The 15900-nt window shown below is 34.5% G+C and overlaps 2 protein-coding genes across 2 annotated transcripts in view; both read left to right on the top strand.

Moving 5' to 3' along the window:
* The window catches only part of DNAJC14 (DnaJ heat shock protein family (Hsp40) member C14), a 1080043-nt gene that overhangs the window by 593062 nt on the left and 471081 nt on the right, over positions 1-15900 (top strand). The gene's annotated exons all lie outside the window — the stretch shown is intronic.
* Positions 11499-12440, top strand: LOC126023044 (olfactory receptor 6C2-like). Its single transcript, XM_049784098.1, has one exon. The coding sequence runs from the start codon at positions 11502-11504 to the stop codon at positions 12438-12440; it is 939 nt and encodes a 312-aa protein (XP_049640055.1). The 5' UTR covers positions 11499-11501.

Below are 15900 nucleotides of genomic sequence, written 5' to 3'. Positions count from 1 at the left end.
CATAACCTTCCACGATTGAATAAGGATGATGTAGCTTATCTAAGCATCCCATCACCATTGAGGAAATTAAAACGGTAATCAAATGTCTGCCCCAAAACAAAAGCCCAGCCCAGATGGATTCACTAATAAATTTTTTCAAACCTTTTAAGAGGAACTACTACCAAATGCTGGCCAGAATCTATCCCTGAAATAGAAAAAACTGGTACACTTCCAAATATCTTTTATGAAGCCAACATCACCTTGATACCAAAACCAGACAGAGATGCTGACAAAAAAAATTACAGACCTATAACCCTGATGAACACAGATGCAAAGATACTCAACAAAATCCTGGCAAATAGGATCCAATGCCTCATCAGGAAGATCATTCAGTATGATCAAGTAGGTTTCATCCAAGGAATGCAAGGATGGTTTAACATTCATAAATCTATCAACATAATACACAACATCAACACCAAGAAAAATAAAAATCACATGATAATATCAATAGATGCAGAGAAAGCATTTGATAAGACCCAACACCCATTCTTGATAAAATCTTAGCAAGATGGGATTGAAAGGAACATTTCTCAATATAGTTAAGGCCATCTACCACAAGCAAATGACAAATATCATCCTCGATGAAGAAAAACTAAAGCCTTTCTTCTAAATTTTGTTTACAAGACAGGGCTGTTCTCTCTCACCACTGCTATTCAACATAGTATTGGAAGTCCTTGCTATAGCAATTATGCAAGAAAAAGATATCAAAGGAATTCAGATAGGAAAGGAAGAAGTCAGGCTCTCACTGTTTGCACATGACATAATACTCTACTTAGAAAACCCTAAACACTCTACCAAAAAACTTCTAGAAACAATAGATTCATATAGCAAGGTGGCAGGCTACAAAATTAGCACACAAAAATCAATAGTCTTTTTATATGACAATAATGATAGGAAAGAAATAGATATTAAGAAAACAACCCCATTCACATTAGTGCCACACAAACTCAAATATTTTGGAGTCAACTTGACTGAAGACATGAAGTACCTATACAAAGAAAACTATAAAACACTGCTTCAACAAATAAGAGAGGACACACGGAAATGGAAACACATACCCTGTTCATAAATTGGCAGGATTAACATCATTAAAATGGCAATACTCCCCAAAAGCATTGTACAGATTTAATGCAATTCCTCTAAAGATACCCATGACATTCTTCAAAGAAGTGGATCAAAAACTTCTGAAATGAATTTGGAAAAATACACACCCTCAAATACTTAAAGCACTCCTTGGGAAAAGGAGTATGGGAGGCATTACTTCCCCCAACTTTACAGTGTATTACAAAGCTAGTTATTAAAGCACTCCTTGGGAAAAGGAGTATGGGAGGCATTACTTCCCCCAACTTTAAAGTGTATTACAAAGCTAGTTATTAAAACATCATAGTATTGGAATAAAAACAGACCCTCAGATCAATGGAATTGACTTGAGTACTCAGAGGATGTTCCCCAGACATACAATCACCTAATTTTTGATAAAAGAGCAAGAAGTCCTAAATAGAGCAAGGACAGCCTTTTCAACAAATGGTGTTGGCACAATTGGTTAGCCACTTGCAAAAAAGTGAACTCAGTCCCCCAGCTAACACCATGTATGAAGATAAAATCAAAATGGATTAAAGAACTTGATATTAGACTTGAAACCATAAGGTATATAGAAATACATTTAGGTAAAACAATCTATGACATTGAGACTAAAGGCTTCTTTAAGAAGGAAACAGCACTCTCCAAACAAGTGGAAGTGAGTTAAACAGATGGGAATATATTAATCTGAGAAGCTTCTGCACCTCAAAAAAATAGTGCCCAAGATACAAGAGCCACCCACTGAGTGTGAGTAACTATTCACCCAATACCCATCAAATAAGGGTCTAATATCCAAAATATACAAGCACTGACAGAACTTTACAAGAAAAAAACATCTAATTCCATCAAAAATGGGGAGAAGAAATGAACAGACATTTTCATAAAGAAGAAATACATGTGGCCAAAAGGCACATTAGAAAATGCTCCATATCACTCGTCATCAGAGAGATGCAAATCAAAACAACTATGAGGTACCATTTCACACCACAGAGATTGGCACACATCACAAAGAATGAGAACAAGCATTGCTGGCGGGGATGTGGAGAGAAGGGAACTCTTCTTCACTGCTGGTGGAAATGCCGTCTGGTCTAACCTTTGTGGAAAGCAATATGGAGATTTCTACAAAACCTGGATATTGAGCTCCCATTCGATCCAGCTATACCACTCCTAGGGATATACCCTAGGAACACAAGAATACAATATAAAGATCCCTTCCTCACACTTATACTCATTGCTGTGCTATTTACTATAGCCAAACTGTGGAAATAACCAATATGCCCTTCAACAGATGAATGGCTAAAGAAACTGTGGTACATATACACAATGGATTATTATGCAGCCATCAGAAAAGATGAAGTCATAAAAATTTTCTATATATGAATTTACTTGGAATCTATTATGCTGAATGAAACAAGTCAGGGGGATAGATATAAACACAGAATAGTCTCACTTATATATGGGTTTTAAGAAAAATGAAAGACATTCTTGCAATAATTTTCAGAGACAAAAGAGAGGTGTGCTGGAAGTTCCAGCTCACTTCACGAAGCTCACCACAAAGAGTTATGAGTGTAGTTAGATAAATAACTACATTGAGAACTATCCTAACAATGTGAATGAATGAGAGAAGTGGAAAGCCTGTCTAGAGTAGAGGTGAGGGTGGGGTGGGGAGGAGGAAGATTTGGGACATTGGTGGTGGTAATGTTGCACTGGTGAAAGGGGGTGTTCTTTACATGACTGAAACCCAACTACAATCATATTTTTAATCAAGGTGTTTAAATAAAGATATTAATATAAATATTTTCCATTTGGTTTGTGATAATGAAAATGTAGTCTTATACAATGAATATAGCCCAAACCCTGTATTTTAACAAGAAAAATATATTTACAATTGTCTAATATGCCGTAAAATATGGTATATCATTATTGCCATCAAATTTATATCATTTAAAATCCCGGAAATTAAAACTGGTTTAACCCACAGTGGGATTAGGGCCTTAAAATAAGATGTGAATATAGTCTAAACTCACAGGAAAATAATATATAATAGCCAGACAAACAAACATATCTATTAAGATCTCCAATTACTCAGTTCTTCAACAGTCCTATCAGGTGCCATCTATCAGACCCAAGGTGCTGGAGATGTACATGCTGCTGGTGTTCACGGGAACCTTTCAGGCAAGACTGACAAATATCTCAATCCTTTTTATGAGAGATGCCCCAAGGTCTATGACAAATGCCTAGGCTTGTCACTGACTGCATACATGTTTGAGAGTGTGATGTCTTCCTGGTGTACATATACATTGAATACATAAGAAATGTCCATCTCTGATCTCTTATACTTTTTTAATATCTTTATTTAAACACCTTATGGTTGGGTTTCAGTAATGTAAAGAACATTCTCCCCCTCACCAGTGCAACATTCCCATCACCAATGTTCCAAATCTCCCTCTTCCCCACCCCACCCCTGCCTGTACTCTAGACAGGCTTTCTATTGAATTTTTTCCACTGAACATTATTCCAAGAATTGTCCTGGGATTTAATGCCATCTTTATATTGAAATTTGGTGTGACTTTTGTCTTAAATTAGGTCTTTCAGTTTATCTTTTAAGACTGGTTTTGAGTCTGTAAAGTATCTGAGCTGTTTTTTGTCTGTGAAACCATGTATTCTTCTGTCAAACTGGAAAGTGAGTTTTGCTGGGTACAGTATTCTAGGTGAAGCATTCATTTCATTCAGTCTTGTCACAATATCCCACCACTGCTTTCTGGCCTTGAGTGTTTCTGGTGACAGGTCTGCTGTAAATCTCAAGGATGCTCCCTTGAATGTAATTTCCCGTTTTGATTTTGCTGTTTTCAGAATTCTGTCTCTATTTGTGGGATTCGTCATTGTGACTAGGATGTGTCTTGGGGTATTTTTTCTGGGGTCTCTTTTGGTTGGTACTCTTCGAGCATGCAGGATTTGATCACATATATTCTTTAGCTCTGGAAGTTTCTCTTTAATGATGTTCTTGACCGTTGATTCTTCCTGGAAATTTTCTTCCTGGGTCTCTGGGACTCCGATGATTCTTAAGTTGCTTCTGTTGATCTTATCATAGACTTCTATTTTCATCTGTTCCCATTCTTTGACTAATTTTTTCATTGTCTGTTCATTTGCTTTAAGTTTTTTTCCAATCTCTCCTGCGGTATGGAATTATTATTTATCTCATCTTCCACAGCACCAAGTCTATTCTCAGCTTCTGATACTCTGTCCCAGAGCTTATCCATTTTGTCATTCACTTCGTTTACTGAGCTTTTCAGGCATGTTAGTTGACATGTTATTTCAGTTTGGAGTTTTGTGATTTTTGTCTTCATATTTTCTTGGTTCTTATTAGTGTTCTGTTCAACTTGATCCATGGTTTCTTTGAGTTCGCTGAGCATCTTCCATATTGGTAGTCTAAAGTCCTTATCTGAGAGGTTGATTAATTGGTTGGTCATGATCTGGTCATCAGAATTGTCATCTTCATTCTTTATGTCTGATGCTGGCCTGCGTTGTTTCTCCATTGTCAAACTTGTGTTGTGGGTTTTTCTACGTGTTGTGGTGGTATTCATTTGCTAAATGATGCAGGCAGCCACACTCCTCTGGCTCCACCCTTTCTGGATGGGTCGACTTGACTCCAAGGGAGGGGAATCCTCCGTGGATGAAGCCTCACACAAGATTAAATCTTAGGCCCGAGCACACAGCAGAGAAGACAGTCAGGAGAGAAATGCTGGTCTTCAGTGATCCAGCACAGTTCTTAGTGTGATTTTTTTCTTCTTGTTGTGATGGTGTTCTTTTCTTAGAAAGAGTGAAGGGCCTAGTAGTGAAGCAGAGCCAAAGTGCTCTTCTGGAGCCTCTTTTCGGCCCACTCCCAAAAGGTTCACGCAACAGGACAGTAGACAGACACACACAGGCAGCACTCACAATTTTTAACAGTCGTGCCCCACTGTGCAGGAGTAGTTTCGTGGATTTTCCCAGCCTGATGTCACAAACAGGGGACCTGGCTTCTGCAAATTACTGCGTATAGCTGGTTTTCACGTTATGGAGCAGTTTCTTGGCGTTCTCACCTGAGAATTGGCCTCTGGGAGAGCGAGTTTTCTGGAGCCTCTCCAAGAGCCACTCCCAAGAGGTTCATGCAACAGGACAGTAGACAGACACACACAGGCAGTACTGACAATTTTCTTTCTTTCTTTCTCTCTCTCTCTCTCTCTCTCTCTCTCTCTCTCTCTCCCTCCCTCCCTCCCTCTCTCCCTTCCTCCCTCCCTCCTTTTTCTTTTCTTTTTCTTTCTTTCTTTTTCTTTCTTTTTTCTTTCTTTTCTTTCTTTCTTTCTTTCTTTCTTTCTTTCTTTCTTTCTTTCTTTCTTTTTCTTTTTTCTTTCTTTCTTTCTTTCTTTCTTTCTTTCTTTCTTTCTTTTTTCTTTCTTTCTTTCTTTCTTTCTTTCTTTCTTTCTTTTTCTTTCTTTCTTTCTTTTCTTTCTTTCTTTCTTCTTTCTTCTTTCTTTCTTTCTTTCTTTCTTTCTTTCTTTCTTCTCTTCTCTTTCTTTCTATTTTATTTATTTTATTTTATTTTATTTTTGCTTTTTGGGCCATGCCCTGTCATAGCCAGGGTTTACTCCTGGCTATGGACTCAGAAATTGCTCCTGGCTGAGGGACCATATGGGACTCCAGGGGATCTAAACAAGGTCCCTTCTAGAATGGCCGCCTGCAAGGCAAATGCCCTACTGCTGTGCTATTTGCTCAGCCCCAACTTCTTAAATAGATAAATTTCATTTGATAGGTCTGTTTATCAAAGACATATATATCTTCTTAAGAAGTCAAATTTATGAATAACTTGAGAGAAAATTATCAAAGGTTTAATTGAAATATTTAATTTTGTTGTGAAACAAAAAGCCTTAGAGAGACAAAACTTTAAATGTATAAAGTGTGTAGAAAATTAGAAAAATTAAACAAGTTCTATTAGGAACATTTAAGTTTTTTTCTTAAATGAAATGTGAGAATCGTTGTCAAGAAAATAGCAAAAATAGAGGCCAGAGCGATAGTGTAGTGGAAGAGCTTTTGCCTTGCACGCTGCTGATCCAGGACGAACTTCAGTTTGATCCCTGGAGTCCCATATGGTTTCCCCAAGCCAGGAGCGATTTTTGAGCGCATAGTCAGGAATAACTCCTGAGCGTTACCGGGTGTAGCCCCTAAACAAAAGCAAACCATCAACAACAAAAAAACAACCAAAAAACAAACAAACAAAAAAGAAAATAGAAAAACAAAATGAAAGATCAACAGAAAACTGGGCAAATATCTGCAGCATACCTAACAGACATGTTGTAAAATTTATCACATATAGCAACAATTTAATGCTCACTACATGGAAAAATATAATAGGCATAGATTTTTGTAATGAAGGCATTATGCTTCACACTTATACTTTATTTGAAAAAACAAAATGTAAATTTATAATAAAAATATTGATCAGGGGGCCGGGCGGTGGCGCTGGAGGTAAGGTGCCTGCCTTGCCTGCGCTAGCCTAGGAGACGGACCGCGGTTCGATCCCCCGGCGTCCCATATGGTCCCCCAAGCCAGGAGCGACTTCTTAGCGCATAGCCAGGAGTAACCCCTGAGCGTTACCGGGTGTGGCCCAAAAACCAAAAAAAAAAAAAATATTGATCAGTTCATAAATCAGTTCAAGGTAGTATTTTACCATTATGAAAATTAGATAAAATATCACAAGGTTTAAGGTCCCTGGATTAATTTAAAATTATGATAGAAAATTTCAAAAATAAATATTGATATATACTCAATAATATTATTTTATCATTTTAATTATTAGACAATTTTAATTGTCAAAATAATTTAAAACTTATTTTTATCTTAATATTTGGATATAACACTGGCATTTCAGTTTTGAATTTAATATATTATATTCATTCATTCATTTTCCAGTTCTATAACAGCCAAAATATTATTATGTTATAATGCAAAGTAAACATAGAAATTCATTAAAATAGGGAGAAGTCCTCTTCTTCCACAGAATGTCTTTATATTGGTGAACGAAGAAATTATTTATTTATTTATATCCAAAGCGTCTTGAAAGGTGTAGTATGAAATGTTCACTGTGGCTATAACTTTTCTATTTTGAAATCTTAATTTAATTTTTATTTATAACTAGCAGGTAAAAATATATTGCAGGTGTGGAGCAGGGATGGGTGTTAGAACATTGTATAACTGAAAATCATGAATGACTATTTCTTACAGTGATTCAATTTAAATATATATTAAAATATGTTGCAGGAAGAAAAAAGTTCATTGTATTCTATTAGCATCTGCTAGCTCTTAGAGATGTTATTGAACAAAAGACAGGGTAAAATGGTTATTTTATTATATATTAATTAATTAATAACTTTATTTTCTTTTATGGGCCACTTCATCTGTTCTCAGGATTTATTTTAATATAAGACCTCTGCTAAATGACACTGTGGAATCTAATCCTCTGAGGATACTGTCCCTGAGGCGGCATGTTTTAGGATCTTTGCTGAAGATTACATGAAAGATTCATTAATGACTTTGGGAAACTAATTCACTTAGGATTTGTGTTTAAACACTTGTTTTCAAGATTGGCAAATAAATTGTAATCAGTCTCATTATCTTATTGGAAAAAGTCTTATTTTCTCTGGGAAGGTCCTGAAGACACATCTTTGCAAATCAGACAGAAATTCTGGTAGATCTACAGACCTTGAAGTAGTAACTAACTTTCAAAACCACACAAAAGCTTTCATAGAAAAGTCTTGACCATTTGTTAGAAATAAAATGATCAGATAAGTCAGACCATCAGAGAGCTGCTGTGAGGTGAGTGTGGATAAGCATATAGTTCAGAGTGGCCTATAGTTCACAAAGAAGTCTAGACAGATGTATTTATTTAGTCATTTAATTTTCTCATGGTGTTAAGAGTTAAATAATCTAAAACTATTATAGAAATAGTTTCATATGCTTTACCAAAACTGCATAAGTGTGAATAGTGAATATATTTGTAGTAAAAACAAGTTATAAATTTGAATTAGTCAATGTCTTTGAAAGGAAAAGGCTTATAAATTAGGCTGAAGCTAGCCTAAAAATAGAAGGGTCAAAGGGCTAAAATGGACAATGATCAACTAATATAATTATTATATCTTGCATTTCTGAACATCTTCAGCTCTTTGTATGACTTAAGAAGTAAACATAAACAAAATGATATCATTAACTTAATTTAAAAATATTTAGAAGGAAAGAACTGACCTAAAGTATCTGAATCCTGTAAGGCACCAATTGGATGTACCAAAATTGAAGTACAGAGACATGTGGGAACTATCTCAAGATTGATAAAAGGAATATGTATGTATGTATGATGCTTTTCTATATAATCTATTATTCAGTTTATTATGCTACTTCTATTATTTATATTTATTATTGTGTGCATATTGTTTAAATTCTTGTGAGTGTCTTGATTATCTGATAATCAGGGTCAATCTTCTATCTCTCTAAAGATCCAGCAAACTCTGAGCTATTCATTATGAAAAATGAGCATGTTGGGCCCGGAGAGATAGCACAGCGGCGTTTGCCTTGCAAGCAGCTGATCCAGGACCAAAGGTGGTTGGTTCGAATCCCGGTGTCCCATATGGTCCCCCGTGCCTGCCAGGAGCTATTTCTGAGCAGACAGCCAGAAGTAACTCCTGAGCACCGCCGGGTGTGGCCCAAAAACCAGAAAAAAAAAAAAAAAAGAGCATGTAGTCAATAGAGATTTTTCACTCCTCTCAAAAAACACTGGTTTAGCTGGAGATATTTTAAGAGTTAAGGTGCTTGTTTTGCATGCTGCATATTTGATCCGTGAAACCAATTATCTCTTGTGCATTGCAAAGCAGCCCCTAGCACATACTAGATGTAGCCTCCTGAACCTCCAGATATGATTCGGAAACCCAATACTCTCTACCCCAATTAAAAGTCCCATTTTCAAACAGTTAACTGAAAGATTTACATCATTAATTGAAATTTTGTTTAGTTTTGTAGTCACACCTGGAGCTGCTCAGTGCTTTCTTCTGTCAGTGCTTGTGGCACTCTATATTGATTGGTGATCAAGCTGGGTTTTCCATATTGGGTTTCATACTGGGTTTTCTATACTATCATACTATTGTTAAGTAAAAGTTTAAAGAAAAACTATTTCACTTAGGGGAATGAAATCATTTCAAAGGATCTTAGCATTGTTAGTTGACTCAATTAAGAAAACTCTCTTACAGTAGTGTTTGGTCTGTATGTAGAAATTCAGAGTCCTTAATCTTAGTTTATAATGTTTTTTTATTTTTCTCAGTGTAGGTCTTTTTAAATTGCTGAGTAGCTATTTTATGGTGTCATTTAAGAGTCACTCAAAATACTTCCTCCACTTAAGATTTTTCTTAAATTGCTAAATTAAAGTTAGGATATGGCAAAAATTAGGTGTCAGAATATTATTAAAATTGAGTCAATATAAAAATGATATATTTTTTAGCTAGAGAATTAGTAAAATTAGTAAAATGCACTTGGACAACTGTGTTTAATTCCTGGTATTCACTATGGTCCCCTGAGTCACCTAGGAGTCATTCTTAAGTGCAAAGCTAGGAATAACCTCTGAGCTCTACAAAGTACAGCACAAAAACAAAAACAAAAAAGAAAAAAACAATGTACCTTTATATAGATCTGTGAGTATATATTATGTAGAACTAACTCAAGGTCTGAAATTCAGTTTCATGGTAGTTGTTACTCAAGGAAAAAAATGTTTTTTTTTTTTTTAACAATTTTTAATGTTCTCTGTTGAATGTATGATATGGCAAAACGAATGTTGATTTAAAATATTTTTGTTAAGGTTATATTGGTTTTAACATTATATAGATTCAAGTACAAAGCCTTATCAACAAAATCTATGTATGCTACTTGTTACTTTAAAAATTCTTTGTAGCTTAATTACTGTTTTTTTTTCTGTGAAATGGAACATTTTTCAAGTGCTTTCACATATGAAAACACTTGTGGCATCACCACCTTTCATGTGTTTTCAAATTTTTCATGAAAAATCCTTCAAGCAAATGATAAAATGCTAAGCTTTCAATTAATGAGTATAGAGAAATTCTTAGAAAGGATGCTCTGTGGTTTACAATACCATTAGGAATAGAATAATATGATAAATCTATTATAAAGTATAAGTTAAAATAAATATATTTTATTAATATTAGGGGAAATAGGTATAAAATCCTTAAATTATTTAAAAATTATGGGTTGAAATATTCAAAAGAATATAAGATCAGTTTGGTGATAAATTACTTATTCATTTTTATTTTGGTGGGTGAGTTGGCCATATCTGGCTGTGCTTGGGACTTACTCCTGGCTCTGTACTCAGTGATTTCTCCTGGTGGGGTACCATGGGCCACAAGTGATGTTGGGGATCAATCAGGGTTGGCTGTGAGGCAATTATCTTATCCATTGTACTAACTCTCTAGTCTTGTTATATTAAATGAGAAAAATCATCAATGTGCAGGAAGCTAAGCATATTATGTCTTTTTTGATATTGATGAGCTAGTATTGTGTGTGGGTAAGCATTTATACTGTGCTACTATCAAAATTGGATGTATTAACACGTTTTTGCTAGTTATTTTAAATCATATGTCATATCTACCAAATTATATTGAAACAGAGCTAAGACCATAAAGATTTAAACAGTAGTTATCAAATTGACTCAATACAAATGATAAGCAGCTTTAATTTTTTCTTTTACTTATTATTTTTATAGAATATTTATTTATTTATTTATTTTTGGGTTTGGGGTCACACTCTGTAGCGCTCGAGGGTTACTCCAAGCTCTATACTCAGAAATAGCTCCTGGCAGGCTCGGGGGACCATATGGGATGCCAGGATCCTAACCACTGTCATATTGCATGCCCTACTGCTGTGCTATCTCTCCGGCCCCTTCTTTCTTTTATTTTAATAATATCTTTATTTAAGCACCATGATTACAAACATGTTTAGTTGAGTTTCAGTCATAAAAAATATCCCCTTCACCAGTGAAACTTTCCCACCAACAATGTCCCACATCTCCCCTGTCCCTTACCTCCTGCCTGTATGTGAGACAGGCTTTCTACTTCTCTCATTAACATTGTCATGATAGTGTCAGTGGTTAGGGGACCAACTCTTTACTGTGAGCTTCATATCCTGAGCAGGTCCTTCAGCCCTTATATCTATGGTCTCTGGGCATTATCACAATAATGTCTTTTATTTTTCTTAAAATCCATAGATGAGTGAGACTCTTTTGTGTCTATATTTCTCATCTCAGTTCTTATTTCTTTTAATCTTATAGGCAAACTGGAATAAGTTAGAAGTCAGGAATGAGAAATCATACATCAATTACCAGCTTTATCCTCCTGGGTTTGACAGATGACCCTCAGCTAAAGATTCTACTCTTTATATTTTTACTTATCACCTACATGTTGAGTGCTATTGGAAACCTGACCATCATCATCCTCACCTTAGTGGATTCTCATCTTAAAACTGCAATGTACCTTTTTCTCCAAAATTTTTCATTCTTAGAAATCTCATTCACTTCTGCTTGTATTCCTAGATTTTTATACAGTCTATCAACAGGTGACAGAACCATTAGCTATAATGCATGTGCATGTCAACTATTTTTTACAGATGTTTTTGGAGTAACAGAATTTTTTCTCTTAGCCACCATGTCTTATGATCGATATGTAGCCATTTGCAAGCCACTGCATTACATGATAATCATGAACCACAAAGTGTGCAAAAGGCTCCTCCTCTCCTGCTGGATAACTACTTTGTTGATTATTTTGCCACCAATTTTCATGGGATTGGATCTGGAATTTTGTGACAAAAATTCCATTGATCACTTTGCTTGTGATGCTAATCCAATACTGGAAATCTCATGCTCAGATACATGGTTCTTAGAGCAGATGGTTATTGTTTGCTCTGTATTAATTTTCATTGTGACACTTGTGTGTGTGTTTTTGTCCTACTTGTATATCATTAAAACAATTCTAGGATTCCCCTCTGCTCAGCAAAGGACAAAAGCTTTTTCCACCTGTTCTTCCCACATGATTGTGGTTTCCATCACCTATGGCAGCTGCATCTTTATCTACATTAAACCTTCAGCAAAAAATGAAATGACTATTAATAAAGGGGTATCAATACTCACAACTTCCATTTCTCCCATGTTAAACCCATTTATATATACTCTGAGGAACAAACAAGTGAAACAAGCCTTTCATGACTTAGTCAAAAGAATTATGTTTCTTTCAAAGAATTAACAGAATACTGGGGCCCGCGAGGTGGCGCTAGAGGTAAGGTATCTGCCTTGCAAGCGCTAGCCAAAGAAAGGTTGCGACCGTGGTTCGAACCCTGGGCGTCCCATATGATCACCCCAAGCCAGGGGCAATTTCTGAGCGCTTAGCCAGGAGTAACCCCTGAGCATCAAACGGGTGTGGCCTGAAAAACAAACAAACAAAAAAACAGAATACCAAATTTTGATCCTTAAGCATATTTCTTTTAATTTCTATATTATTTGTCTCTATTTTTGGTAGTTTTCAGGATATATATATATACATATATATATACACATATATTACATATACTATGTATCATGTTATATTTATATAGAATATAAATTTAAATTCTATATATATTTATGTAAAAAATCCACAATAATTCAACCATTTTGTACTTTCCTTGCCTTTGTTTTTCACCATTACCTTTTCCCCATTGGGGACCTTTAGCTTTTTTTTTTTTGACAATGTGCATTGGTTTATATTTTTTAAATTGTCTTTTTAGATCATCATTTAAATATACTTATTACATCACTGGGTTATGAAAACATGTTTTAGTTTGTTTCCAGGGACTTAAAAATATTCTTTAATTTAATTGTCCCAATTGTTGAGAAGCTTGTTGTTTTGTCTTTGAGGCTTTTCCAGCTTTCTTTATATGGTTAAATTATACTTTTATAGCATTGTGATTATAAAATTATTTGACATGACTTCACTCTTAAAATTATTGATAATTTTTATGTCCATGAATATTGTCCGTACTTAAAAACGCTAAGTGTTTATTATAAAAACAGTAAATGCTATTACTTTTGTGTAAATGCTCTATAGATAACTATTATATCTATTTATTCTAGTAAATAATTTAAGACTTCAATTTCCATCTTTATTCTCTGTTCATTTGAATGCAATTTAGCAATCCTAACTGCTATTAAGAATAGGAAATTAAAATTTCAGTTTAATTTAATTAATATTTGCATAATATATTTTTATTCTTCTTTATTTGGTTACAGATATGAAAAATGATATCATTTGTTATATTAATTCAATAATATAATATATTATCTATCATACATGCTATATTAACACAGTTATTATAATATAAGCTCTTATTATAATTTTATAACTCTATCTCTAATTTACAATTTTATTCAAAAATATATGTTATCTAGTATGAGTATAGCTGTACTGGCCTTAAAAATTACTATTTGCTAGTGGGTTTGATTTTTTGCAATCTATGTTTGTCTGTGAAACTATTATATATTTTTTATTGCAAGATAAAAAGTCTTATTTTTTGTTCTATAAAGTCACTTCATGCCTTTTTATTGGAGAATTCAGAAAACTGACATTTCAAGTAGTCAATGAAATTTAAATATTTATTAGCATATTTTTTCTAAGTTTTCTTTTTTGGGTTCTGGAGTCATACACTAGCAGTATTCAGGGCTTCCTCCTGGATCTGTACACAGGGATCAGTCCTGATAGGATTAGTGTACATATAGAGAACTGGGATCAAACGCAGGTCAGCCACATGTCAGGTATATGCCATTCTGCTGTACTGTTGCTCCTGCCTATTTGTTTGTTTTTTATTTTCGGGCTACACCTGGCTGTGCTCAGCATTTACTCCTGACTTTTTGATCAGGATAACTCCAGAAGGTGCTTGATGGACCATATGTAGTGCCAAGGATTGAACTGGGTTGGTCTTTCTTACTATTTTTTAGCTTATCGGGTTAATAAGACTTTCCTCTTATTGTGTCAGGGATTCTCATGATATAATGTTTTTGCGAACATGCAGTGCTAGGGATAGAAGTGTGTCTCCAGCATGTAAGTATGTACTACTACTTTGTGTCAAAGCTCAAATCTATCCTATTTGACATTTAACATTATACTTTTTGTTAAGTTTGACTGTTTTCTCTGTTTACGTATTATAGAAATGATCTCTGAAAGTATAGTCTTTCTGTTTACTGTGGCTTTTGTCCCCATAGATTTTGTTTACAAGGCTACCCTGACATCTCCCTGCGTATATATATAGGATTTTTGGGCAACACCAGTGGCACTCAGGGATTACTCTAGCTCTGCACTCAGAAATTGTTCCTGGAAGGCTTGGGGGACTATATGGAATGCCAGGGATCAAACCGGGTCCATCCCTGGACAGCTGCATGCAAGGCAAATGCCCTACTGTTGTGCCTTACTCAGGCCCTTTCTTCCCATATTATTTTCTCACTGTTTAATTTTATATTTTACTAATTTTTGATTTTTTTTAATTTTTCTCTTTTTCAATAAGAATTCTTTTCATGTTTATAACAAATATAGTTTGAATATAGTGATTGCTTTACTTTTTGTTTACATGCAAAATTTATCTTTTCTTTTATTTTAAATAAAATTCTGTGCTCAGGGCATACTTTTGTCTCTGCATTCAGGGTCACTCCTGGAGCTGCTTAGGAACCATAAGCAATTATCTGGATAGAATCCTGACACATGCAAGGCCATGCCATAACCCCTGTACTATCTCTCTAACCCCATGTCTTCCTACTTTTAAGCCTTTTTATTATATTCTTTAGCTCAACAATTATTTAAAATAATTTTAAAATATGATTTTTGTTTAAGAGATAACTATTTTCTGTCCTTGTTATAAAATATAGGTTGTTTATGGATAGTATTTTTTTTTATTAATAAGGATTATACAATTGTCTTAAACACTTTTTTAGAAAGACTATTCAATTCATTATACTTAATTTATTTCCTGCTCTGTCTCACTCTATGGCAAAGTCTTTTATTACAAATTTTATTAAAGTTTTTTGGGGAGATGAAATAACAATACAGCCTTGCATGCTGTGGATCCAGCATAGTCTGGATCTATGTAAGGTCTGGCATCCCATACCATCTCCAAGCTCTTTATAAGAGATATGACTACAGTACAAGGAGTAAGCAAGAAAAGTGCCTCTCTGCAAAAGAATAAAACATTTTATAATTGATACTATATATATATTAAAAAAAGCTTTTCCACCTTTAAGGTGTTTCATAGGTTTATATCAGAATCATAGGCTATAATACATAATTTTAGATTATGTCTCAGTATAATGGTATCTTTTTATTTGTATTGGCATCTCTGTTATTTTTTTAGATCATGGAGGTATAAGGCTTACAAATTTTACTAACAAAGTTAGTGAAAATTTGTAGAGATTTATTTATTAATGTAGAGATATTTGTTGATTTTGTCCCCTTAAAATATCCCTCAAGAGAAGGATATGCCTATTGGTAAAGTGGTTAACATATTAGAATGCAAAGAGTTTGTATCCATAAAACAATACTATAGCAGGAAAGTATAGAATTAATCACAAATATATAATGGCTGAAATTACATGCCAGGGAAGCATGTAGAGTCTTTTAGATATAGGGATAGAATCAGAAAGTCACTCTGCTTTTTATATTTATTTGGATAGCTGATATTTGT

Source organism: Suncus etruscus, chromosome 11 (assembly GCF_024139225.1).
Source record: "Suncus etruscus isolate mSunEtr1 chromosome 11, mSunEtr1.pri.cur, whole genome shotgun sequence".
NCBI classification, from domain to species: Eukaryota; Metazoa; Chordata; class Mammalia; order Eulipotyphla; family Soricidae; genus Suncus; species Suncus etruscus.
This window is presented reverse-complemented; position numbering and strand designations above follow the sequence as displayed.

Coding starts and splice junctions, on each gene's coding strand:
- LOC126023044 (XM_049784098.1), top strand. CDS start 11,502: ATGAGAAATCATACATCAATTACCAGCTTTATCCTCCTGGGTTTGACA.